A 25,559-nucleotide genomic window follows, 5' to 3' on the forward strand; every position below is an offset into this window, starting at 1 on the left:
ACAACAAATGCTGGTGAGGATGCAGAGAAAGGGGAAGCTCCTACACTGCTGGTAGGAATGTAAGCTAGTTCAACCGTGTGGAAAGCAGTATGGAGGTTCCTCAAAAAACTAAAATAGAAATACCATTTGACCTGGGAATTCCACTCCTAGTAGTTTACCCAAAGAAAACAAGATCCCCGGTTCAAAAAGACAGATGCACCCCTATGTTTATCACAGCACTATTTACAATAGCCAAGATATGGAAGCAACCAAGTGTCCATCAGTAGATGAATGGATAAAGAAGATGTGGTACATAAACACAATGGAATATTATTCAGCCATAAGAAGAAAACAAATCCTACCATTTGCAACAACATGGATGGAGCTAGAGGGTATTATGCTCAGTGAAAGAAGCCAGGCAGAGAAAGACAAGTACCAAATGATTCCACTCATTTGTGGGGTATAACAAGAAAGCAAAATTGAAGCAACAAAACAGCAGCAGGATCACAGACTCCAAGAAGGGGTAGCGGTTACCAAAGGGGAGGGGTTGGGTAGGTGGGTGGGGAGGGAGAGAGAAGGGAATTAAGGGGCATTATGATTAGGACACACACTGTAGGGGGTTCATGGGCAAGGCAGTACAGCACAAAGACAAACAGTGACTCTATAGCATCTTACTATGCTGATGGACAGTGACTGCAATGAGGTGTGTGTGGGGGAGTTGATAATATGGGTGAATGTAGTAACCACACGTTGCTCATGTGAAACCTTCATAAGATTGTATATCAATGATACCTCAATGAAAAAAATTTTTTTTTCATTTTAAAAATGTTGGTTTACAGTGTGGTGCAAGCCTTCCATTTCCTTTTTGGCTTCTGCCACGTTATTCTATCCATTTTTGAAAGTAGGGAAGTAGGGTATTGAAATCTCTAACTTCTACTATTGAATTGTCTATTTCTCTCTTTACTTTGTTAATTTAGCCTCATGTATTTTGGAGCTGTTTAGTTAGGTGCATATATTTATGATTGTTACATCTTCCTGATCAAAGGGCCATTTAATTATTATAAAACGTCCTTCTTTGTTTCTAGTAACAATTTTTGTCTTAAACTCTATCTGTCTCATATTGGTATAGTCACTCCAGCTCTCTTTGTGTGTAAGTAAATACTCATAATCACTTTAAAATGATTGTGAGCATTTTTCATTCTACAACATCTGAGGCTTCTCTTCATGGCAGATGCACACATTCACTCAACAACTTTTTAAAGATCCATGTATGATATAATAAAGATTTAAGGGACTTTGAAATAGAGGAATCACAAACTGTAGTCTATGTTGGGTGCAGGGAAAGGTCAAGTCATTCCATTGTGATGAATATAGTTTGGTTGTGAGTGCCTGTGGAGGCATGGGATCGTTGCTACAGCCGCAACTGGAATGCGAGTAACCCTCGGGAAGTGAAAACTGGCCCAAGGACGCCAGTGCACAGGATAGCAGGACCCATGGGCTCTCCTCTTCCACTGCTACAGTTTCCCAACACCACTGCCCACCGTACAGTACATGCTTTTGGCAGTTTGAAATGGAATGTGTTACTGAAATGGGAAGGAACCTGGAACCCCAGGTACCCAAGGATGGGGATGTAATAAGCTTTTGGTGTCCCTTTTGTTAACAGGTACAGGTCAGTTCCAAATGTCTCAGGCCCTTCCACCCACACTCCCCAGCAGGACCTTGTATTTGCTGAAATCCAAAAGGTGTTTGGGTCACCCTCCCTTTTTAAACCAGTATTCGGCAAAATTTTTCTGCTTCAATGGACATTAAATAAGTCCGCCTTTCTGTCTGGATACCTGCCCTACACGCCAGCTATAGACCAAAGCAAAGCCCCTTTGGTGGTCCGCAGCATCCTGTGCTCTGCGCTGAAGGAGGTCCATGGCTCTGCTTGTCCATGCACCTGTGCCCAGCCTCCTTGCTGGGCTGGCTGCCCCAGGTTCCTTCCTCCTGCAGCTAGGAACCCCGGAGCACCTGCACTCCATATTGCCCTGAGCTCTTGTCATCATTAGATATTTTTCTCTTATGTCCTAAAATCGCATGGTTTCTTCACAGTCTCACCTTCAAGCATTTTTGTCCCTAAAAGTCAGTCACTTGACATCCTCGGGAGGCACCTGTTCAAGCCTATTCCCAACCCTCCTCCTCTTCCCAGCTGATGCCTGGGACTCAAGTCCTCTAGCCTCAGCAAGAACTGGGATCCTCAGAATTGTAGGACATCAAGGATCTTCTTTGTTTGCTTGACTATACTCAAGCCCCTCCTCTCCACTCGTAGGTGTGGGCTACAGAGGTATAATAGCTACATTATGGGTTTTTTTCTCACATTGGAAACCTTGGATGGAACTGAGAGTTAACTGGTTGTTTATAACAGCTGAACTATAAGACAAAGAAGTGTTGTGAAGATACAAAAGAGACTTGTCAGGATGACATCAACTAGCAGTGATATCCAGCCATGGACTTGTGACTTTTAAAACCTCCATTTAGTCATGAATGTGTATTACAAATGTTCTTAAAATACTACTTTCCAGCACTAAAATACAATCATCTAGTTGATTTACCTTATGATTATAGCACAAAAAATGTCATGCACTCATGTGTGCCCTTAACAGCAACAATTAAAGTGGCTGCTAACAGCAAAACAACAGATCGCTATGTCCTTCCTAATTAATGCCTTGATTTCAAAAAATGTGCAAAAAGATGCTAGTTTTTACATATTTCTTAAAAATAGACTAAGAATCAAGAAATTTTCTTTCCTGACACTAATTCAGCTAGATGAGTGTATTAGAATCAATTTGAACACTGGTAATCATCAACTTATGAATATTAGTACTTAAAAGTTCTTTTGTATGTGGCCTATTAGATATGTAGACTTTTTTTTCCTAAAGAAATAGTTTAGCAATCTTGAAAAAAAAAATAACAAAATCGTAGGACTTATACTATCTGATTTTAAGATTTACTCTAAAACTGCATAGTAGACCCACACAGGCACAGTCCCATCACGGACTGAAGCGACATGATAACTCAGAGGGCAAGTCTCCTCACTAAATATTGCTGGACCAACTGGATATCAGCAGGGAAAATACGGAACTTTAACTCATGCCTGAGTCATACATGAAAATTAACTCAAGATAGTTCAGAGACCTAAAGGTAAAAGCTAAAGCTATAAAACTAGAGAAAACACGAGAGGACACCACTGTGACCTGAGGTGAAAGAAAGATTTCTTAGGCAAAATAAAAAAGCAGCAAACAAATTAACAAAAAAAGAAAGATGTTATATTTCATGAAAATTAAAAATTTCTGCTCTTCAAACAGCATTTTTAAGAAAATAAGAAGGCCATAGAGAAAAGATTTACAGTCTTAATCTATGACAAATGACTTGTATCCAGAATACACACACAAAAAAAAACTACCAATATATAAAAAGGTATGACTCAAAATATAGGCAAGGTTTTAAAAGACACCTCACAAAAGAGCATACAAATGGCCAATAAAATCATTAAAAGACACTTAATATCATTAAGTATCAGGGAAATGCAAAATAAAATCACAATGGGCTACAATGTACACCCTCCAGAATGGCTAAAATTAAGCAAACAATATCAAATATTGAAGACAATGTGGAGTACCTGAAACTCTCATACCTTGCCAATGAGAGTGTGAAATGGTGCAGTTATAGTGGGAAAACGTTTAGCCATTTCTAAAAATTTAATTATACACTTACTCCATGATCCAGTACTGTTACTCTAAGGCATTTACTCAAAAGAAATAAAAACAGTAAGCCTTAAAAAGAATTATATAGAAATTGTCACTGCACCTTTACTCAAATAGCAAAAATTTGGAACCAACGAAAACATTCGTCAACCAGAGAATGGATAGCAAACTGGTATAGTCAACAATGGCACACTATTCAACCATATACAGAATGTATTATTGATACACACATTATGATGAATCTTAAAACCCTGTTCAGCCAAGAAAGAAAAGTAGTCACACAAGAAAATCAATACTGCATGATACCATTTACATGGAGCTCAAGGAGAGCCAAGCCCACTCACTCTGTGCAGATGAGCATCACAAGAGTGGGCGCACTGAGAGAGCCAAGATGGCGGTGGGAGTAGGGCAGCGGGAATCTCCTCCCAAAACCATATATATTTTTGAAAATACAACAAATACAGCTAATCCTAAAAGAGAGACCAGAAGACACAGGACAACAGCCAGGCTACATCCACACCCACGAGAACCAAGCGCCTCGTGAAGGGGGTAAGATACAAGTCCCAGCCCGGCGGGACCCAAGCGCCCCTCACCCCAGCTCCGGGCGGGAGGAGAGGAGTCGGAGCAGGAGGGGGAGGGAGCCCAGGACTGCTGAACACCCAGCCCCAGCCATCCGCACCGGAGCACAGACACACAGAGCGTGCATGCAGTGCTGGAAATTAGGGAAACAGGACAGTAAGACCTGTGAGCAGGTCCCTGCAGCCAGCGCCCCCGGGACAAAGAAAAGTGAGTGCTTTTTTTTTTAGGGATCATTTTATTTATTTTTATATTAATATACAATAAAAATGACTTTTATTATATATACAATTCTATGAAATATAATGCATGGATTCATGTTCATAACCATCATTACCATCTGTTTAAAGATCCATTCTATCACCCTAAAAAACTTTTTTGTGCTATCTTTTAGAGTTACATTTTCCCCCACCCTGAACTTCTGTTGAACACTGATCTATTTTTTCATTGCTATATTTTGTCTTTTTAAGAATAATACATAAATGCAACTATATAGTGTGTTAGTTTTTGGCACTAGACTTACTTAGCATAATAACTTTGAAATATTGCTTGCAGCATTAATACTTTAACATTTATGGCTAAGTAGCATTCCATTGTATGAATGTCAGTTGTCTAACCATTCACCTACTGAAAAATATTTGGGTTATTTTCAGTTTTGGGCAGTTATTAGTAGAAATTCTCTAAACATCTTTGCATAGGTCTTTGTGTGGACATATGTGTCTTTTTTTCCTGCGGTTAATACTTACGAATTGCTGGGTTATAGGCTAAGTGTGTGATTTCCTTTATAAGAAACTGAACAGTTTAGCATAAGCTTGTATCATTTTGCATTCCTACCAGCAATGTAAAAAGTGTTAGCTGCTTTTAATCCTCACCATGTGGTATTGTTAATATTTTTGAATTTTGGCAAATGTAATAGGTGTATAATGGTGTTCATCTTAGCTTTAACTTGATAATTAAGGAAATGGCTATTGATGGACATACTCTCATTGCCTTATTTTCTATTTGTATATCGTCTTCAGTGAAATGCCCATGTTTTTAAAATATATTCTAATTAGATTATTTGGGTTTTTTTAATGTTGAATTTGAGAGTTCTTTATATATATTACTGTAACTCTGGGGGGAAATGCAGAGGAAATATACCTTTGAAACTGAAATCGAGTCAAGGGGAAAAATAAAATGGGAGAAACCCATTTATTTCCTATGTGCTCCACTTCTGCTCTCCCGTGTCTCTCATGACCCAGCTGCAGAGGAAGGGCCCCACCCAACCTCTCTGGTCCAGATATGCCCTCACTTGCCCTTTTAATTACCTATTGATATGGAGATGGACTACTTCTCTCCACCTCTTGGAAACACCTATTGATATGCAGGCAGGTCAGAGATTCTAAAAATATTGCAATTTTACCCACAAATACATATGAATCTTTTAAAAATATGTGATTTGTAAATATTTTTCCTCAGGATGTATCTTTTTTTTCCATCCTCCTAACAGGACATTTCATAAAGTAAACATTTTAAATGTTGGTGAAGTACAGTTTATTGATTTTTTTTTTCTTTGATGAATCATGCTTTAGGTGTCATGTCTAAGAACTGTTCACCAAGCCACTGGTCCTGAAGATTTCCTCTTATTTTTCAAAATGTTTTATAGTTTTACATTTAAATATGTGATTGATTATGAGCCAACTTTGCATAAGGTATGCAGTTTAAATTAAAGTTTTTTGTGTGTATGGACACCTAATTGCTTCAGCACTATTTTTGAAAGGAATATCACTTATCCACTTAATTGTTTGTGCATCTTTGTCAAATCAGTTGTATAAACTTGTGAGTGGCTATGTCTTTGTTCACAATTCTGTGAAAAGCGAGTGCTTTTTGAAAGTCTTAAAGGGACAGGGACCCCACAGCTGGATGGAAGTACCCCGGGACACTTAGCCCAGCAGCTGGGAAACCCAGGGAACTTTGGGCACCTGAACCCCTGCAGCACAGCTTGGAGGCCCCTCACCGCAATAAACAGCCTCCCGCCTGTTCCCCCTCCAACACGCTACGCCATATTGGAGCAGCCGCCTGAGGCAGGCCACGCCCACAGCAACTGCAGAGCTAAATAAACTCCATAGCGGCCGGGCAAGATCAGAAGCCCCGTCTCACACAGCTGCCCAGCACAAGCTGCTAGAGGCCGCTGTTCTCCCAGGAGAGGAAGACCACAAACTGGCAAGAAGGGACTTTCTCTTACCCAACACACGCGCCAGCTCCCCACAAATATATCTATTGCCATGAAGGCAGAAGAAATTGATACAGACCAAGATTACAGAGGCAAACCCTGAGGAGGAGATAGACCTAACCAGTCTTCCTGAAAAAGAATTAAAAATAAAGCTCATAACCATGCTGATGGAGCTGCAGAGAAATATGCAAGAGCTAAGGGATGATGTCCAGAAGGACATCACAGAAATGAAACAATCTCTGGAAGGCTTTATAAACAGAATGGATAAGATGCAAGAGGGCATTGATGGAATAGAAACCAGGGAATAGGAATGCATAGAAGCTGACACAGAGAGAGATAAAAGGATCTCCAGGAATGAAACAATATTAAGAGAACTGTGTGACCAATCCAAAAGGAACAATATCCGTATTATAGGGGTCCCAGAAGAAGAGAGAGAAAAAGGGATAGAAAGTATATTCGAAGAAATAATTGCTGAAAACTTCCCCAAACTGGGGGAGGAAATAATAGATCAGACCATGGAAGTACACAGAACTCCCAACAGGAAGGACCCAAGGAGGACAACACCAAGACACGTAATAATTAAAATGGCAAAGATCAAGGACAAGGACAGAATTTCAAACACAGCTAGAGAGAGGAAAAAGGTCACCTACAAAGGAAAACCCATCAGGCTATCATCAGACTTCTCAACAGAAACCTTACAAGCCAGAAGAGAATGGCATGATATATTTAATGCAATGAAAGAGAAGGGCCTTGAACCAAGGATACTGTATCCAGCACGACTATCATTTAAATATGATGGAGGGATTAAACAATTCCCAGACAAGCAAAAGTTGAGGGAATTTGCCTCCCACAAACCACCTCTGCAGGGTATTTTAGAGGGACTGCTCTAGATGGAAGCACTCCTAAGGCTAAATAGATGTCACCAGAGAAAATAAAATAACAGCAGAGCAACCAGATCAACCAAATACTAACTAAAGGCAAAAAATAAAATCAACTACCCACAAAAGCAGTTAAAGGAAGCACAGAAGAGCACAGAATTAAGCAACCAACATATAAAGAACGGAGGAGGAGGAATAAGAAGGGAGAAAAATAAAGAATGACCAGACAGTGTTTAAAATAGCTCAATAAGTGAGTTAAGTTAGACAGTAAGATACTAAAGAAGCTAACCTTGAACCTTTGGCAACCACGAATCTAAAGCCTGCAAAGGCAATAAGTACATATCTTTCAATAATCACCCTAAATGTAAATGGACTGAATGCACCAATCAAAAGACACAGAATAATAGAATGGATAAAAAGCAAGACCCATCTCTATGCTGCTTACAAGAGACTCACCTCAAACCCAAAGACTATAGGAACAAAGAAAAAGACTGAAGGAACAAAACAGCAGCAGAATCATAGAACCTAAGAATGGACTAACAGTTACCAAAGGGAAAGGGACTGGGGAGAAAGGGAGGGAAGGGAGGGATAAGGGCAGGGAAAAAGAAAGAGGGCATTACGATTAGCATGTATAATGGGGGGGGGAGCATGGGGAGGGCTGTGCAACACAGGGAAGACAAGTAGTGATTCTACAGCAACTCACTACGCTGATGGACAGTGACTGTAATGGGGTATGGGGGGGGATTTGGTGAAGGGGAGACCCTAGTAAACATAATATTCTTCATGTAATTGTTAATAACAACAAAATTAATTAATTTTTTTAAAATGCTGCCATTTTAAGATGTACATTTACCCCAATTCATGTATATACTTCTATCTCCAAGTCAGATAAAAATAATTACACTCTCCCTCCAAAAAAAAAGAGTGGGCGCTCTGGTGTGGGGAGCACAGGAGGAAAGGACATGAGGGAATTTTCTACAGCAAAAACAACTTCTTTACCAGGGTGTTGCTCACACAGATATATTCCTTGTCAAAACTCATCAGACTCTACCTCTAAGATCTGTACAGCTTACTCTATGTGATTATATTCCAATTTTTTTAAAGAAATAGTTTATAAACAATAAACTTCTAGGTTAGCTCACAGAAAGCTGACCGTAATGCAATAACTGCTGTGATAAAGTCCCTCACAATTTCTATGGAAAATGACACTGTGTGTCAAAGGCACAATAAGAGCCCAGCATATGTTAATATATACTCCTTGCTCATCCTAGTCCCTCCGAAGAAGCTCAGCTCAATAGTTGTATTCTATTTCTTTATTCTGTGCATTTTACCAAATATTTACTAGAAGCATCAATGTACACGATCCTTAGTGGGTACAAAGGCTTATGGAGACTCCCGAGGCATGGTGTCTGCCCTTAGCATCCTTCATCCTCCTCACCGTAACCATGGAGTTTTCTCTCTGAGAGACGGAGGCCGCCCCCACCCACCCGAAGTGCAGAGAAGGGAAGATGGCTGATTCCTGTTTCCATGACAAGAGGATGTCAGGTTACCCATGCCTGTACTAGCATGCTTTGATATGTGAACAGAGCAATCTACAATAATGAGCTCTCAGTCATGACTAATAGAAAGGACTACAGAAGAACCCAAAATATTTGGAATACATGCATATATTTCTACTACACTTAAAAATGAGCATGCCTCTCTCAAGCATTGCTGATGGGAATGGAAGTAGGCATGATATTCCTGGAAATCAATTTGGATATATTTATTTTTTCTGCTCTTCAAAAGGCACCATTAAGAAAATGAGAAGGCAAGACACAGAGAAAAAAGTTTGCAATCCCTACATCTGACAAAGGGCTTGTATTTAGAGCACACACACACACATATATACATATACTCACATACACACACAAACTAACAATCAATAATAAAAAGAAAAAGATACAACCCAATAAAATATAGGCAAATCTTGAAAAGCGACCTCACAAAAGAGCATATGTAAATGGACAATAAACTCATTAAATATATGTATACAGCTAACAGTTTATAAAAAGTTACTTTTAAAACTCTATTTTGAGGGAGCTATGCAAAGAAAATAATCCACATTCAAAGATTTTTATGCACAGATATTCAATATAGCATACTGTATTAACAAAGAAACTGGAAAGACCCATGTCCTACAAAAGGAGAATGGTAATATTCGTACATCTGCTGAATATTTTTTCAAAGAATATGTAACAGTATGGGGTGAGCTCGTGACAGACTTAGCACCAATGCAGGAAAAAAACTGGCACACACAGCACAGACTCAAAGCATTCTGTACCATTTTTTAAAGCCCATGATAAAGAAGTGAAATCTAATAGCAGTGTATTCATCAAAACTGGATCCTGAGTCTAAAAAATATACTGGGGGAAAACTTAGGAGATAATCACAGAAATTTGAACACTGACCAGATGTGTGAGAATATTAAAGAATCAGTGTTAAGTTTTATGTGCAATAAAGGTATTATGGTTACGTTAAACAAGAGATACTTGCTAAAATACATAGACAAGATAATATTCTGCCTGGTATTCCATGGGGTGGGGTGGAGGGTATGGCACTAGGGCATAGGTGAATGAGACTAACCAAGGCTGATGATGGCTAAAGCTGGGTGATAGGTAGATGCAGGTCCACTGCACTATTTTCCCTATGTATATGTTTAAATTTTCCATAATAAAAAGTATTTTAAAAAATTTTTAAATGATTTTAAGGATATATATATACATACATACATGTGTATACACAGACACACACACACACACACATATATATTTGGAATACCTAATGAATGGTGGTTATTCTCTACACCAAAGTGTTCTATGTATTTTGTACATAGGATTTTTTCACTAAAATTCAATTGTGAAATGTAAGTATTGAATGTGACAAGAAAGAAATACACTCTAATTGTAATAGCAGTTGTCTCAAGGTAAGGAGACGAATAGTTTTTATTTTCACATACTTCCCAGATTTTAAACAATGAACATATATTCTATAATCAGGAAGAAAATGCTGCTTCTTTTAAAACATGATTATGCCAGGTTCTGAGAATTCATGATATACTCTGCTTAGTAATAACATCATACCATAAAGCTCTGGCGGAGCATGACCAAGCAAGGTAAACCCTTTGCCCGCCCCCTCCACCCGGGCCAAGGGCACGGCCTCTATTCGGATCCAGGCAATGTCAGAGAGGGGGTCCATTCACAAGTCACAGGTGTCTGGCTAAGAGGTATTAGGGGATATGGAGTGGAGCATATTCTTTTTGAAAAGTGGTCTTTTCTGGTTAAAGTAAAAAAACAGAAGAGGATTATTCACTAATTAAGGATGTTATTAAAGGACTGAAAATATTAATTATATTATACAATATATGTACATGCTTTTGAGGAAAAAATATACTCTAACAGCAGTTCAATAAGACCAAGGGGGGTATTTATTTCATGCAGGACTTCAATTATGTTAATGATCTATTCTCAAATCATCACATCATAAGACAATGAGAAGAAATCCTCATTTGCCATAATATCTTTGGGAATTATCTATATTTACAATAACCCAGTATCAGAGTACCCACTTTTTCCAAATTAATGGTGAAGCCCCTCATCAGAAAAGTCTTATCTGTAGGTGAATTTGTCTATTTTCCCTCTCACCTTCCCAACAGGGAGAGGGTATATCATCTTCAAAATCAATCTGAGCTGGGTTCAAATCCCAGCACCACCATTTGTAGCAGGTACATGCCTCAACTTCCCCTTCTGTATCGTGCCCCCCTAACCCATGCCCTTATACAGGCCCCTCCCACACTGAACCTGGGCTGGCCCTGATCACCATCAGAACATGTCGGAGGTGGCACTGCAAGACTTCCAAGGCCAGGTCACAAGCATCTCTGCAGCTTCTACTAATGTCCCTTGGAAGGTCTGGTCAAGGGGAAGTGACCCACCAAGGCATAGATCTGACTTTGCTGAGACCACCATGGTGTAGGGAGCCCAAGGTGTCCAGGCATGAAGAGATGGAAGGAGGGAAGAAGAGGAGGGAGGAAGAGAAAGAAAGAGAACAGGGGGTTCTCCTGGCCCCCAGCTGTCTCAGCTATTCCAGACAAGTGAGTTGAGTCATCTAGTATGGCCAGCCCAATCCAGCATGCAGATGATCCTGCTCCAGCGCCATTTAACTGCAGTCAGTTAGAAGATCCTAAGAGAGAAGTGCCATCTGAATTTGGTCCACACACGGAACCATGAGATGCATGAGTCTGGGACACCCTGGGTCCCTATAAACAGCAGCCTCCCTTATCTGCTCTTCTTATGGAAATACTATCAATTAAACCAGAGACAGGCTGCAGAGCCACTCAAATGCTCCTCCCTCCAACTTTGTTGTCACCATGTTCCTTATCTTTATCTTTATCCTTACTGATGATCTCCCCTCAGAGATCAGACAGGGTTACAGATTTTCCAATCTAGCACCAACTCCAGATTCTGTTACTTAGCAGAGGCCACAGGTAATAAAGGTCAGCTCTGAGTAACTTGAAGAAAGTTCAAAATCTTTTCATAAAATATAAGATTCAGTTTTACCCTCTTCACTCCGTGGTTACTCACAGCTAGTTAGAGAACATCCCTGGGTGTCCACCACGTGCCTCCCAGTGGACAGGCCGTGTGCCCTGCCTCATGAGCCAAGATCCAAGGGGCCGCATGTGAGTGAACATGCAATCAGCCCACAGGCTTCGGGGGCATGAGGCCCGAGGACAGCTGCTACAGAAGCACGTGGGAGAGGCAATGACCATGTCTGCCCAGGCCTGAAGCCACAGAAACCAACCACGATACAGAGGGCAGCAGGGGTGAAGACAAGTGTCTGCCTTGTCTCTGGGTGTGGAGGCACAGGGGCCTAGGTGCCTGGGAATGGCAGGAGAGGCAGAGAAAGCATGTGCACATCCCACAGCCAGGGTGCACAGGCCTTTCAGAAACAAAATGTGGAAGGAAGGCATAGGACTAGCAGGTGGGAGGCTTGAATTATAGTTCCACTTTCATGAGACAACTCACCTTCTGAGTGTCTTAACAGTGTGACTACACCTCTAGGCTGTACTCCTGCCAAGGAGGAGATCATGAAATCTTTTTTGTTGTTGTTGGGGTAAAATACATGTAACATAAAACATATCATTTTAACCATTTTAAGCATATAGTTTTATGGTATTAAATGCATTCATACTGTTGTGTAACCATCCCACCATCCATCTCCAGAACTTTTTCATCTTCTCTCAATTGAAACTGTTGCATTCAACATTAACTCATCATTCCCCATCCCTGAGCCTCTGCAAACACCATGTTACTTTCTGTCTCTGAGAATTTGACTACTCTAGTCAAATAAGTATAAATTAAGTATGTATAGGTGGAAGCATATATTTGTCCTTCTGGGCTCATTTTACTTAGCATAATGTCCTCAGGGTTCATATATGTTGTAGCATGCTTCAGAATTTCCTTCCTTTTTAAGGCTAAATAATATTCCTTTGAACGTATATACCACAATTTGTTTATCCATTCATCTGTCAGTGGATATTTGGGTTGTTTCCACTTTTTGCCTAGTGTGAATGCTGCTGTTATGAACATGGGTATACAAATTTCTGTTCTAGTCCCTGGTTTCACTTCTTTTGAATATATATTCAGAATTGCTGGATCATACGGTAATTCTATGTTTAATTATTTGAGGACCTATCATACTGTTTTTCATAGCAATGACACCAATTTATAGTCCTACCAACATTACACAATTTCTCCACAACCTCACCAATAATTGTTATTATCTGTTTTGTGGGGTTTTTTTCTTTTTTACAATAACCATCCTATGGGTGTAAGGTGGAATCTTCTGGTTTTGATGAAAGGGATTTTTTTAAAGATCAGCTGACTCATCCTAGTCCAGGGCATTCTCCATAGGGTTACCTTATCTGTGTAGTTCTCCAAAGCCTCCAGCAAATTCAAGCACATGACTTTCCCAAAACAGTATCCACCAAGCCTGTCCCAGGGCAGGATACTGCCCCCAGCCATACAGACTCCCTGGCCAACTTCGCCCACTTGACGCAGGAATTCTAATGTTGCAGCTGACTTTCCACAAATGCCTTCACACCCACCAATCACCTCGCTTCTCTCATCTAAGCCCTTCTTCAATAAGGTCCTAACATTAAACATAATATAAATGACCTGTGGTCCCAGGTGCCCTGGCCCATTTCCCTTCCACATAATCCTTAAAGGCACCCAGGAGTCAGGCAGTCCACCCTGAGCTTGTGCTGTGCAGAGCACCCCTGGCCCACCCAGCTATACCAGTCACTGGGAAGAGTGAATGAAAACTGGTAACAGAGAAAGCCACACCCAAGTCCCCCAGTAAAGGGCTGTGACCAGAACTTGGCTTTTCTGAATATGAGACTTGAAAGATGCTGCCGCATGACAATCCACTTAAAGCCAGAACATTTAGTGAGACAGAGCTTTTCACGGCGTAAGAAACTGTCAGGTCCCCCTTGGTGCAAGGATGTGATTCCCCAGTTCTCAACTACCTCTGGTTCAGTCATTTCATACGGGTCAACTCTGCTACTTGTCAGCAGAGATAGAAAAAGATTTTAGGAGAAGTTGACTCTGAAACCACGTATCCTCAATACCTACAACAATGCCTGGCATATAAGAGCTTCATGAATATCTGTTGAACAAATTAAAACTAAATTTATCAAAACAAGACTCTATGTCTGTCTTCTACTACCATGAACAACAAAGCTGGCTTGAATCAGTAGCGGTGGTGGTAACTGGGCAAGTATGAAATCAGTGAATATCACACTTTCACTTCTATTAATCCAAAGGCATATTATGTAGGTAGCAATAACTATCAATCCTGGTTGGGTTTTTTAGGTTGATGAGGTTTTTATTTTCTTACTCACTAATTCCCTCGAACACATGAGCTGAGGTGAAATACCCTTCTCAACTCATCCTAATCAAGGGCTCGTGTGTTTATGTTTTCAGGCACAGCAGGCACTTCACCCACTCGACTGCCCGTCAGGCAGGTGGAAGCCCCTGAGGAACGTGCTGCTGCCTGATGTCTGCTGCCCTGGAATCCCATCCCAGGGAAACCATCCTTAGGTCTATGTACATTTTATGTACAGACTGCAATGTTCCACTTTAAAGTTGAATTATTTTTTATAAGTCCATGATTTTAGACTTTTACTCCACATTGTAGGTCCCTTTATCTCTCCCCTGAAGGGCCTCCTGGCTCATGATCCAAGGCACTCAGAGAAAGGTTCACCTTGCTCTGGAATCTGAACTAGTCAGTGAGTTTACTTATTCTCAACCCCTTGACCTGGCAAGCTCATCCTTCCCAGAGAGCTCCTAAAACGACTCTTGGGAGAATACAGCTAACAACCACAAGCTTTTCTCAGTCCCTCCAGATTTATTTTCAGTTTCAAAGCATGCTGCTACATGGTGCATTCAGTCAGCTATGTCAGGCTTCTCGGAGCACCGCCGAAACCTGGCAAAGAACCCTGCTGCCTCCCTCGCTGTCCACAGCACCCAGGAATGGTGTTTGGTGATGGGAACACTCAGTTGGCCCATATTTTTTTATATGTGCCTGCATTTTTCTTCACACAGCAAATCACTTGTCATCAGAGGCTTCAAGTTCTAAAGCAGAGATGGCTTGGACAAGGATCCAGGAACAGAAGCCCCAGAACAGCACTGACCTCTCGCTGTGCCCTGGCCGCCCAGGGCACAGTTCTCCCCTCTGCACTGGCGTGGCCACTGCGGGGCACGGAAACCAGCAGGTCTTGCGATCCCGAGACTTGGCCACAGCAAAGGCGGGGGACCAGTCCTACCGAGCAGGCACTGGGCTCCGAACATTTCGGGGATACTGTAAACAGGCAGGTGCCAAGCTGCGAGTGGGCGCGGGTGGCAGGGATGCCCGGGCTCCAGACTGAGGCCAGGTCGTGGGGCTGTGCGGCTGCAGAGGAGTTGAGAGGGTCTGAGGAAAGAAACCCTATAAAACTGAACAGGCCTCGCCAGCCGTCCGAAAGGGAGAAAAGCAGCAGCGGCGCCCAGGGCACTGGAGGGAGCAGCAGACGCGGCAGCGGCCTCGCGCGCCCGGCCGGCTCCAGCGCCTACCCGCGCATCCCAGCTTGGGCGGCCCCGCCACCCCCACCCGCGCGCTTCCCGGCCCTCCCTACCTCGCCGCTTGGCGCGCACGATGCCCTTCTTTTGCAGCACAAACGTGGACCCGTTCACCAGGCTCGACACTACGGCCACGCCCAGGCCGAGCGACACCGCAGCGGGGCTCGGGCTGCGCGCCCCCTCCCCGGCCGCCGCCGCCGCCGCTGCAGTCCCCATTCCGCCCGCGCCCGCCCCGCGCGCCTGCGCGCCGCCGCCGCCGCCGCCGCCGCCGCCGCCGCCGGGAGGGGGCGGAGGCCCGGGAACTGTGGGCCCAGCCGGGGAGGGCCCCGCGGAGGGGCCGGGCCTGGGAGAGGACGGAGGGCAGGGCCGCCGCGGGCATGGTGCCGGCGGGGAGCGGGCGAGACCCGGGGACGGCGGGGCGACGCCGGGGCCGGGGGCGGGGAGGGCGGACCCGGGGCCAGCGGGGAAGAGCGCAAGTGGAGAGGAGGGGGTCAGACGAGAGCAGAGGGGGTCCGACGAGGCGGTGGTGAGGAAAGGGACAGGCAGCGGGGTGGGGGGAGAGGTAGGGCTCCCACGCTGGGCAAATAAAAACACGGGACGCCCAGTTACGTTTCCATGTCCTATCAGCACAGACAGTATTTTGGTGTGGGTCCCAGGCGGTACTGGGGCCCGGAAGAGCGCCAGCGGGACGCAGCCTTCGCTGAGGTCCCCGCAGACGCCGCCGAGCCTCTATCCAGTCAGAGGCAGGGGGGCCTCCCGCGGGCCGGAGTGAAGCCAGGGGGCGTCGGATGTGGGACCCCAGAGCGGGGTGAAGTCAGCTACCTCCACACTGAGTCAGTGAGCTTGTAATCATACCTTCTAATTTCCTACTTATTTTTAATAAAATTTATCAAAATTACATAAAGCATGGAAAACAGGAAATAGATATTAAAAATTAAATTCCCACAATCCTACCCTAATTTATGTGTTTTCCTACCTAAAGTATACATGCTTTCACATGTTTCCGATTACAATATCACATTATACAAAATACCCTTTTTGTTTATCATAATCAGCCTCCGTGTTGCTACATAATTATTTTACTGACAATACAATTCCCCATAAATTACTATAATTTGTCTAACTGTTCAGCTATTGTTGGTTGTTACGTTGCCACCAGTTTTTTTCTATTATAATTGATGCCAAAGTGAACATCTTCATAAATTTTGAAAATGCTAGGTTAAAGAGTATAAACCTATACCTATATGTAGCATTATTACTTTCTGAAACAATGTCAAGTTATATACTATTTCTGTATGAGAAGTTATACTGACTGAACCTAGTCCTTTGCTTATTCTTAGGGGAGGGGGCTGGCTTGCTGGCTGGCTTCCTCCAGAGCAGGGGAGACAGACCGCGCTGGACTGCACTTTGTGAGCAGTAAACGGGTTTTAAACTTTATTTCTCCCTTTGACTGATTTCGGTTTTTAGAAGTATTTTGTCCCGGAATTTCCTCTCCCTGGACTTACACTGTGGTAATGATGCCGGGGTTCTTGTTTGCGGAGCCGAAGAATGAGCTTCACAAACAGTCAAGGTAGGAGAGCAAGGTACAGGCTTTTATTTGGAGATAAAGTGAAAGGACAGAGCTCCCGGCTCACGCCAGGAGGGGACAAGAGAGTCCATAGTGGTGCGTTGTCTAGGGGGTTTTATAGGCAGTTGAGGATTTTTCGAGAACGTGAAAAAACTTAGGGGTGGGGACTTGTTAAGTGGTCCCTGAATATTAAAAATTAACTGTAAGGAATTTCCTGCCTTGATTTCTCTCTGGGACACCGGTGCCTTGGTCTGGGAGCACATCAGAAGGCTGCCTGCTCAGCTCCCAAGGTGGGCCGAGGTATTGTCTACTTGCTAAAGAATCTTGCCTCTTGAACTTCCTGGGTGTTAAAATGCAATCTTATCTTCAAGATGGAATTCTTCCTGCCCTTTACTATGCCGTTTACAGCTGGGTCTGCATGCTAAGTTAGTTGCTCAGTTTGCAGAATTACCTCATCAGATCTGAAGGAGGAAAGACAGCACATAGGCCTGGGCCTTTTAGTATGTTAAAGTGAATCTCACACATGGTTACAAATGATTAGCATAACAAAACATGTGCTACTCTTCTTTATCAGGGGAACATTAACTGATTTCACTGAAGAATGATTCTAGAGCTCAATGTTTAACCTAGAGTTTTAGTGGGGGGGTTTCCTTGCATGTAGTTACACTGCTCTGACTGCAAATATCCCGCCCTGCCCCCTCCGGAGGCCCTCACCCCACTCTGACTACATCCATGGTCCCTGTCTCAGTAACATATATATGTGAAATAAAATTAAAATTTTATTTTCCCCCTCAGTGGTTCCCACAAGCAAGGAAAACTATATACACTGTAGAGACCCTAAGGCAGCTAAGACAACTCCTGCTGTGCTATGAAGATGCCAGACAGCCATTCTCTCCTGTGTCAGCAGGATTGCCATGGTCCCTCACCAAGCCATGGCCAAGAAGAGAAACAGCCTTTGTTAGCCATCTTTCTCCTCAGCTCTGGAAGAAGCCAGCAAGGAAGCAAGCCAGCCCCATCCCCTTAACCTCTCAGGTTCAGACACGCCCTCCATTGCACAGGTAATTACCCATTGATAGGGAGATAAACTCACCACTCCTGAGGATATGCAAATATACCAAAGCCAGACGAGATATTCTGGAAATGTTACAATTTTACCCACAGGCCACCCCCTCAGAAATCTCGTCTTGCAATCTACTCGTTCTCCTGCAATGGTCCCTGGGTGAAAAAACTGGAGCATTGTGACCAGACTAATGACATACCAATAACAACAGCAATAAAATTATGACAATCCTCAAGCTGGAGGATTCAGGTAGGTTCAAAGTCCCTGCAAATTAAGTCCATAGCTTGTCCATTCCCTAGGCAGGCAGTAGCCAAGGGTTCAGAGCAATCATCAAGCGGCAGCTGCAGCCAGGGGCTGCATTCAGGCCACAAGGAAAGTAGGAGAAAATAACCTTAAAGGCGATAAGATAGATTTTAATGACACCAGCATAGGCAAATCTTGTCCATTAGGTAGGATACATGCAAGAGAGTGGTCTTGTGATAAAACAGAAGCAGGAATGGGATCTTGTCCTGGTCTTGTATACCAGACTTTCACCCCCTCCCTGTGGGAGTTACAAAAGGGTCAAATATATAGGGCATGGGAGGTACATGCACTGGCCATAAAGATAAAACAAAACTTCCCCACAAGAGGCTCTTACCTCCTGGGTGTTTTGGATACACTACTGTGACCTTTGAGGGCCATTTAGCTGTTACTCCAGGAATACACAGGAGGCCAGCTTCCAGGCCTTTCCCCCAAGGTGCCAGAAGGGCCAGCCATCGCTGGTCCATGTGTCAAAATGTCCAGGGCCAGGTCCACCCAACAGTGTCCCCAGGGCTTAATGCAGTAGGGCTGGCAGCAGGGTGTTGCTCTACTGGCCGTATCCTGGCTTCAATAACTTCTCTGGTTTGGACGTGCAGTTGTACAGGAGAGGCAGCAAGGTGTGTGAGCATATCCACAGGGCTCAAAGCTCCTTTACGTGGCTTCTCATACAAACACCGCAGCACCGTCCATAGGCGAATTGACCAACCCCATAGACTATTGGTGTCTGACTTCAGGCCAGATTTCAACAAACCGTTGTACCTCTCTATCATGCCTGCCCTGGTAGGGTTATATGGTACATGAAATTTCCACTTTATTCCTAATTGCTGCACCCATTCTTGTAACGTATGTCCAGTAAAGTGGGTGCCTTGATCGCTTTCAATCACCTGCAGCTGAACATAGGCTGCAAAGAGATGCTCCAGGCCCCTCTTGGTGGTTTGCTGATCTGCACAACATGAAGGAAAAGCAACCAATAGTCCAGTAGCCATGTCCACACATGTCATGGCATATCAATATCCTTCTGATATGGGCAGAGGCCCAATATAGACTATTTGCCACCTGACAAGGGGTATTTGCCCCCTTACTATTTTCCCATGTTGCTGTGGAACTCGGTGGAACTCCCTTTTAGGGCACACAAGGCACTCCTTCCGGGCTCTGCTGACTTCTTCAAAGTCCAATGGCAAGTCCCACCTATGGGCTACAGCCCACATTGTCTCTTGCCCCACATGTAACAAATGCTGGTGTAGCCACTGGGCCACCTCAGAGGCAGGCTTTCCTTCTAGCCAGCGCACCTGGGCCAGTGTGTCTGCTTCATCATTCTCTGGGGACGCCAAAGGCAAATGGCCTGTCATGTGATATACAGTAACAGTCTTAGTCTGACCAGAAGCCCATAGGTCTTGCCACAACTCTTGCCCCCAAAAGGGCTGATGACCAACCATCCAGCTGGCATGGTACCATGTTGGCAGCCACAGGGTCAAACCCCATTAGACAGACCAGCTTTCAGTGTGGACAACTATGGGGGAAGGCACCTGGGTGATCAAGAGCCATACTGCCCACAATTCAGCCCATTGACTGCTCTTCTCTCCATCCTCCATCCATATTGTCTTAGTCTTAGGATGGAAAGCCACACCCCTCCACTTTGGGGGCTGCCCACGACTGGAGCCATCTGTGTACCAAGCATCTTCAGGTATAGGGGCTTTTCCCTCCTGATAAGGAGTCTCAGCTACCAAGGGCTAAAAAGCAAGTTCTTCCTGCTTTCCACTGGTATAGGTCACTGGCCCCAATAAGCGTCGGAGTTCTCCACTTAAGGGGCTATACAGAGGGCGCTGCACTGCTGTAAATATGCGCTCCATTTGGCCAGTGTAGGTGTCTGTTCCATGCCATTCCGTGGCCTTTGGGTCCAGTCTCGCACCCACACCACAATGGGATAGGTGGTTATTACCTTGGTTGGAGCTCTTCCAGGATTGGGCTCCGTAGCCAGCAAGGCATGGTACACAGCAGCCAGTTGCTTCTCTGTCGAGGTGTGCCAGACCTCTGCTCCTTTCCATAGTTGTGACCAGAATCCAATAGGTTGGCGTGTCTGTTCAAGCTGCTGCCAAGAACCCCATCCATAACCATCTTCAGTTACATGAACATCTAGCTCACAGGGCCCCTGTACGGCCTTGACTGCCCGCTTGGCAGCAGTAAAAGCAGCTGCACATGTCTCGTCCCAGTCCCACCTGAGGCCCTTTCATACCAACCAGTATAAGGGCTTGTGAATTTATGCCAAGTGTGGGATAAACACTCCCCAGTAGCCCAAAAGACCAAAAAACTCTTGTAACACTGTCACATTGGTGGGGCTGGGAAAGCCTGGACCTTGTCTGTAGCTGCTTCAGGAACAACTTTAGTTTTACCCAACCAGACAACCCCCAAGAAATTCACAGACAAACCAGGTCCCTGAACCTTGGTGCTGTTCACAGCCCATCCTTTTTCCTGTAGATGTTGCAACAGTCTAGGAACTGCCCCTTCTAAATCTGCAAGAGAGTAAGACATGAGCATAATATCACCAATGTAGTGGTACAACTGCACGGTGTGCAGTTGCCTCCATGTGGCCAAGTCCTGGGCTACAAGTCCATGACAGATGGTGGGACTGTGGAGATATCCCTGTGGAAGGACAGTGAAAGTTCACTACCGGCCTTCCCACAGGAAGGCAAACTGTTCCTGGCTTTCCTGTGCTATGTCAATAGAGAAGAAAGCATTAGCGAGGTCTACTACATAATGATATGTTCCCAGTTCATGGCTGAGGGTGTCCAGAATGTCTGCTATGGAGGGGACAGCAGCATGCAAAGGGGATGTGACTTTATTCAATTCCTTGTAGTCCACAGTCATACACCAGGAGCCATCTGGCTTTCTCACTGGCCACACGGGGGAATTAAAAGGACTATGAGTGGTGTTTATGATGCCCACCCTCTCCAACTCCTGTAGAGTTTCTCCAATTTCCTTGTGCCCCCCAGGCAATTTATACTGCATAATATGTGTAAGATAAATTCTAGCCGAAATAAGCAGGCAAATAGAGGCAACAAAGGGCCAGGTAATTTATTTAAATACCCTCGGGTGATGTTCTATGGCCTTCTTGCCGGAGGCCAGAGAAGTCACACCCGGTTAGGGAGGTGGGGCGCTTATAAGGGATTAGGAGGGGGAGGAGTGGGCAAACTATCTTGGGGGGGTGTGGAGAGGTATGATTGGCTAAAGGTGACATAATAGTCAACTAAAACTTTTTTCCTTCCAAGAGGGAGGAGGCTGACATCCGAGCTTAGTTGGCACATCAGGATGGAATTCAGGGAGAGCTGTCCCCTTTCCATATACGGCACGGACTTCGGGGTCTTGTCTGTTCTCCCCCTATGCCATCTCTCTGTTCTGTTTGCATGTCCTTGTTTTTCCTTTCTCCAGCCTAACAATATGTCATCCACAAAGGTACAGAAAGAGCTACAGGTGGGTGCTTAGCATGTCCCCTCAGAACTGCCTTTATCATACATACCCTCAGTCTGAACTCACCTGCAGTTGTCTGTAACAGGCCCTGCAGGATATCTACCCCCAAAATATATTCAGGGATAGGAGAAATGTGCATGTATGCTCCTTTGGGGGTAAATGTCCTATACCCAATGATATTTGGGCTTTCTTCACTCTAATTGCCTTACCCCCATAGCCATCTATCACAGCAGGGGTCCCAGGAAAACGCTCAGGGTTGCCATGGATCAGAGAACACTCAGTTCCTGTGCCCACCAGCGCCAGGACACATTGTACATTCACAGGGGATCAATGAATTGCTAATTCTACATGTGGCCTCTGGTCCCCATCATGTCCCCCAAAGTGGGGACTTTGATCTCACCCTCAGTTGAACCGTGATGCCCGATTGTCCTTCTGTGGGGGTGAGGGCTCAGGCGAATCCTGACTATTATCTCCCATGAAGTTTTCCAGGGACACAGGCCGGGCGTGAGGCCTTGACTCTGGTTTCCGTGTCCTGGACCTCAGTGGCTGGAACTGCTTCTCTGGCTTTAATAGGTGTCACGGTTCTAACAAGGTCCTACTGGGCTGTCCAGCGAGTTTTCCTTTCACTACCCCATCCTTTATCAAATAAACCCACATCTGGGTCCTTGAGACCTTCACGGGGCCTTTTGCATTTCTCCTTTTAGTCATGGCCTGTGCTTCCCTCCATGCCCTTATTGTTTCAACCTCCCCCAGGTCTGCTGAGGTACGAGTAGCCTCTCTTACGGGTTGCCCTAGGTGGGGGTGACATGAGTATTCACTAGGCACCCCAAGAGAGAGGTGGGAGCTGTATGCAGCACCAGGTTTCTCATTCCTACAGTGAACACCTCCTCATCAGGGCCCTGGGGGTCCATATTATAGATGATGTTTTTCATACCCAATTCCCAAAGTACCTGTTGGAGCTCTGCATACGTTTTCCAACTACTGGGAAAATATGGTAAATCACCCTGATTAGGCCAAACTATCCTGATGGCAGCTGTCAGCCATGCCAGGAGTGTCTGATTCCCTGAAGTGTGACGGGCATTTTGCAACCACTGCTAGAGGGAAGGGTGAGTCATCAGGGAAGCCATCTACTCATCTCAGTACCCAACATGACAATGTTCTCCACTCCCCTATCCCAGAGACGTAAAAGCCACGTAGGCAACAGATTCCAATGGCCTCTGCCTATACTGGATGCTCATGTCCACCAGCTCATCCTGGGTATGGGGAGGAGCATGGAGTGCTCCCCAACCTGGGGAGGGGGCTGCTCCTCCCCCTGAGGAGACCGCGGTTGTTTCATTTTTATTTTCTTGATTACAGCAGGGCAGGCCTTTAAAACAGGAGAAGATGGTAACTCCGGTGGTGGCCTGGGTAGCAGATCTGCCAATAGCTCTGCTTCTGATGCCAGGGTTCTTGCTCACGAAGCTGAAGAATGAGCTTCACAAATACTCAAGGTAGGAAAGCACGGTACAGACTTTTATATTTAGAGATAAAGTGAAAGGACAGAGCTCCCGGCTCACGCCAGGAGGGGACAAGAGAGTCCATAGTGGTGCGTTGTCTAGGGTGCATTATAGGCAGTTGAGGATTTTTCGAGAACATGAAAAAAGGTTATGGGTGTGGACTTGTTAAGAGGTCCCTGAATATTTAGAATTAACACAAGCAACTTCCTCTGATGATTTTCCCTGAGATAACAGCATCTTGGTCTGGGGACATATGAAACAAGGCCACCTGTTCAGCCCCCAAGGTGGGCTGAGGTATTGTTTGCTAAAGAGTAAGTTAAGAATTTATAACTCCTTAACTTCTTGGGTATTAAAATGCGATCTTATCTTTAAGGTGGAATCCTTCTTGCCTTTTACTGTGTTGTTTATGCCTGGGCTTACTTGCTAAATTGGTTGACCAGTTTGCAAAAATCACTTCTTCAGATCTGAAGGAGGAAAGACAGCACAAAGGCCTGGGCCTTTTAGTATGCTAAAGTGAGTCTTACACATTATAAACGGTTAGCATAATAAAACACTGCTACTCTTCTTTATCTGGGGAACACTAACTGATCTCACTGAAGAATGATTCTAGAGCTCAATGTTTAACATAGAGTTTTAGTAGGGGGGTTTCCTTGCATGTAGTTACATTGCTCTGACTGCAAATATCCCACCCTGCCCCCTCCGGAGGCCCTCACCCTACTCTGACTACATCCACGCTCCCTGTCTCACTTCCTCCTCTTCTCCCTCCAGCTCCTCCACCAAGGGCTCCTCCTCCACCATCTCCAGGGCTGAAGGCACCACTCTTTCCTCCCCCTCCCCATGGTCTCCTGCAATGCGGCTTTTCCTGCTGACTCCCCCCTCTCCACTGCTAAGGAATCTTCTAGGAGCATAGCCTGTCTTTTCAGTAACTGTGTCTCATTTTTTTTTAATTTAAAATTTTTATTTTTTATTGAGATATTATTAACATCAACATCATATTAGTTTCAGATATACATCATAATGACTTGGTATTTATATATATTATGAAACGATCACCACAATAAATTAGTTAACATCCCTCACCACATTTAGTTACCAAATTTTTTTTCTTGTTATAAGAACTTTTAAGATTTTTTTACCTTCCTAGCAATTTTCAAATATGCAATACAGTATTAAAAAATATAATCACCATGCTGCGCATTACATCCCCAGGACTTATTTATTTCATAACTGGAAGTTTGTACCTTTTGGTCCCCTTCACCTGTTTTGTGCTCTACCCCCCAACTTTGGCAACCACCAACCCATTCACTATATCTCTTAGCTCAGTTTTTTTTTAGATTCCATGTATTATTGAGATCATATGGCATTTAATCTTTATATAACTATTTCACTTAGCACAATACCTTCAAGGTCTCTCCATGTTGTTGCAAATGACAAGATTTCCTTCTTTATATGGCTGAATAATATTCCATTGTGTATGTGTGTTTGTGTGCGTGTATACCATAAATTCTTTATCCATCTATCCGTCAGTGGACACTTAGGTTGTTTCCATGTCTTGGCTATTATAAATGAGACAGGGACCATGGATGTAGTCAGAGTAGGGTGAGGGCCTCTGGAGGGGGCAGGGCAGGATATTTGCAGTCAGAGCAATGTAACTACATGCAAAGAAAACCCCCTGCTAAAACTCTATGTTAAACATTAAGCTCTAGAATCATTCTTCAGTGAAATCAGTTAATGTTCCCCAGATAAAGAAGAGTAGCACATGTTTTATTATGCTAATCATTTGTAATCATGTGTAAGATCCACTTTAACATACTAAAAGGCCCAGGCCTATGTGCTGTCTTTCCTCCTTCAGATCTGATGAGGTAATTCTGCAAACTGAGCAACTAACTTAGCATGCAGACCCAGCTGTAGATGGCATGGTAAAAGGCAGGAAGAATTCCATCTTAAAGATAAGATTGCATTTTAACATGTAGAATCCTTCACTAAGAATCAACCTTATTGAAGATAGAAAGTTAGCATAAGTATAGCCATCTTAAAAGCTTAGACACCATTTTCTAACCTAGAAGGAAGAAAATAGGAAAATATTAGAACCTTGAAAAACAAGTTAGTCAGCCAACGTTGATTGCAGTG

General features: G+C 44.1%; 1 protein-coding gene across 2 annotated transcripts in view; it reads right to left on the reverse strand.

Annotated features, from left to right (window-relative positions):
- Window positions 1-16,051, reverse strand: part of NIPA1 (NIPA magnesium transporter 1) — a 122,361-nt gene extending 106,310 nt beyond the window's left edge. The window contains exons 1-2 of one of the 2 annotated variants that reach the window (XM_057494745.1): window positions 15,598-16,051; window positions 15,118-15,374 (exon numbers count right to left, since the gene is read on the reverse strand). In XM_057494745.1, coding sequence (XP_057350728.1) covers window positions 15,118-15,374; window positions 15,598-15,920 — 580 coding nt within the window. In that variant the 5' untranslated portion in view covers window positions 15,921-16,051. The remainder of the gene's footprint in view (window positions 1-15,117; window positions 15,375-15,597) is intronic. The other variant, XM_036876978.2, reaches the window with a different exon arrangement.
- Between the last annotated feature and the right edge of the window lie 9,508 nt (window positions 16,052-25,559).

This window comes from Manis pentadactyla, chromosome 18 (assembly GCF_030020395.1).
Source record: "Manis pentadactyla isolate mManPen7 chromosome 18, mManPen7.hap1, whole genome shotgun sequence".
Lineage (NCBI taxonomy): Eukaryota > Metazoa > Chordata > Mammalia > Pholidota > Manidae > Manis > Manis pentadactyla.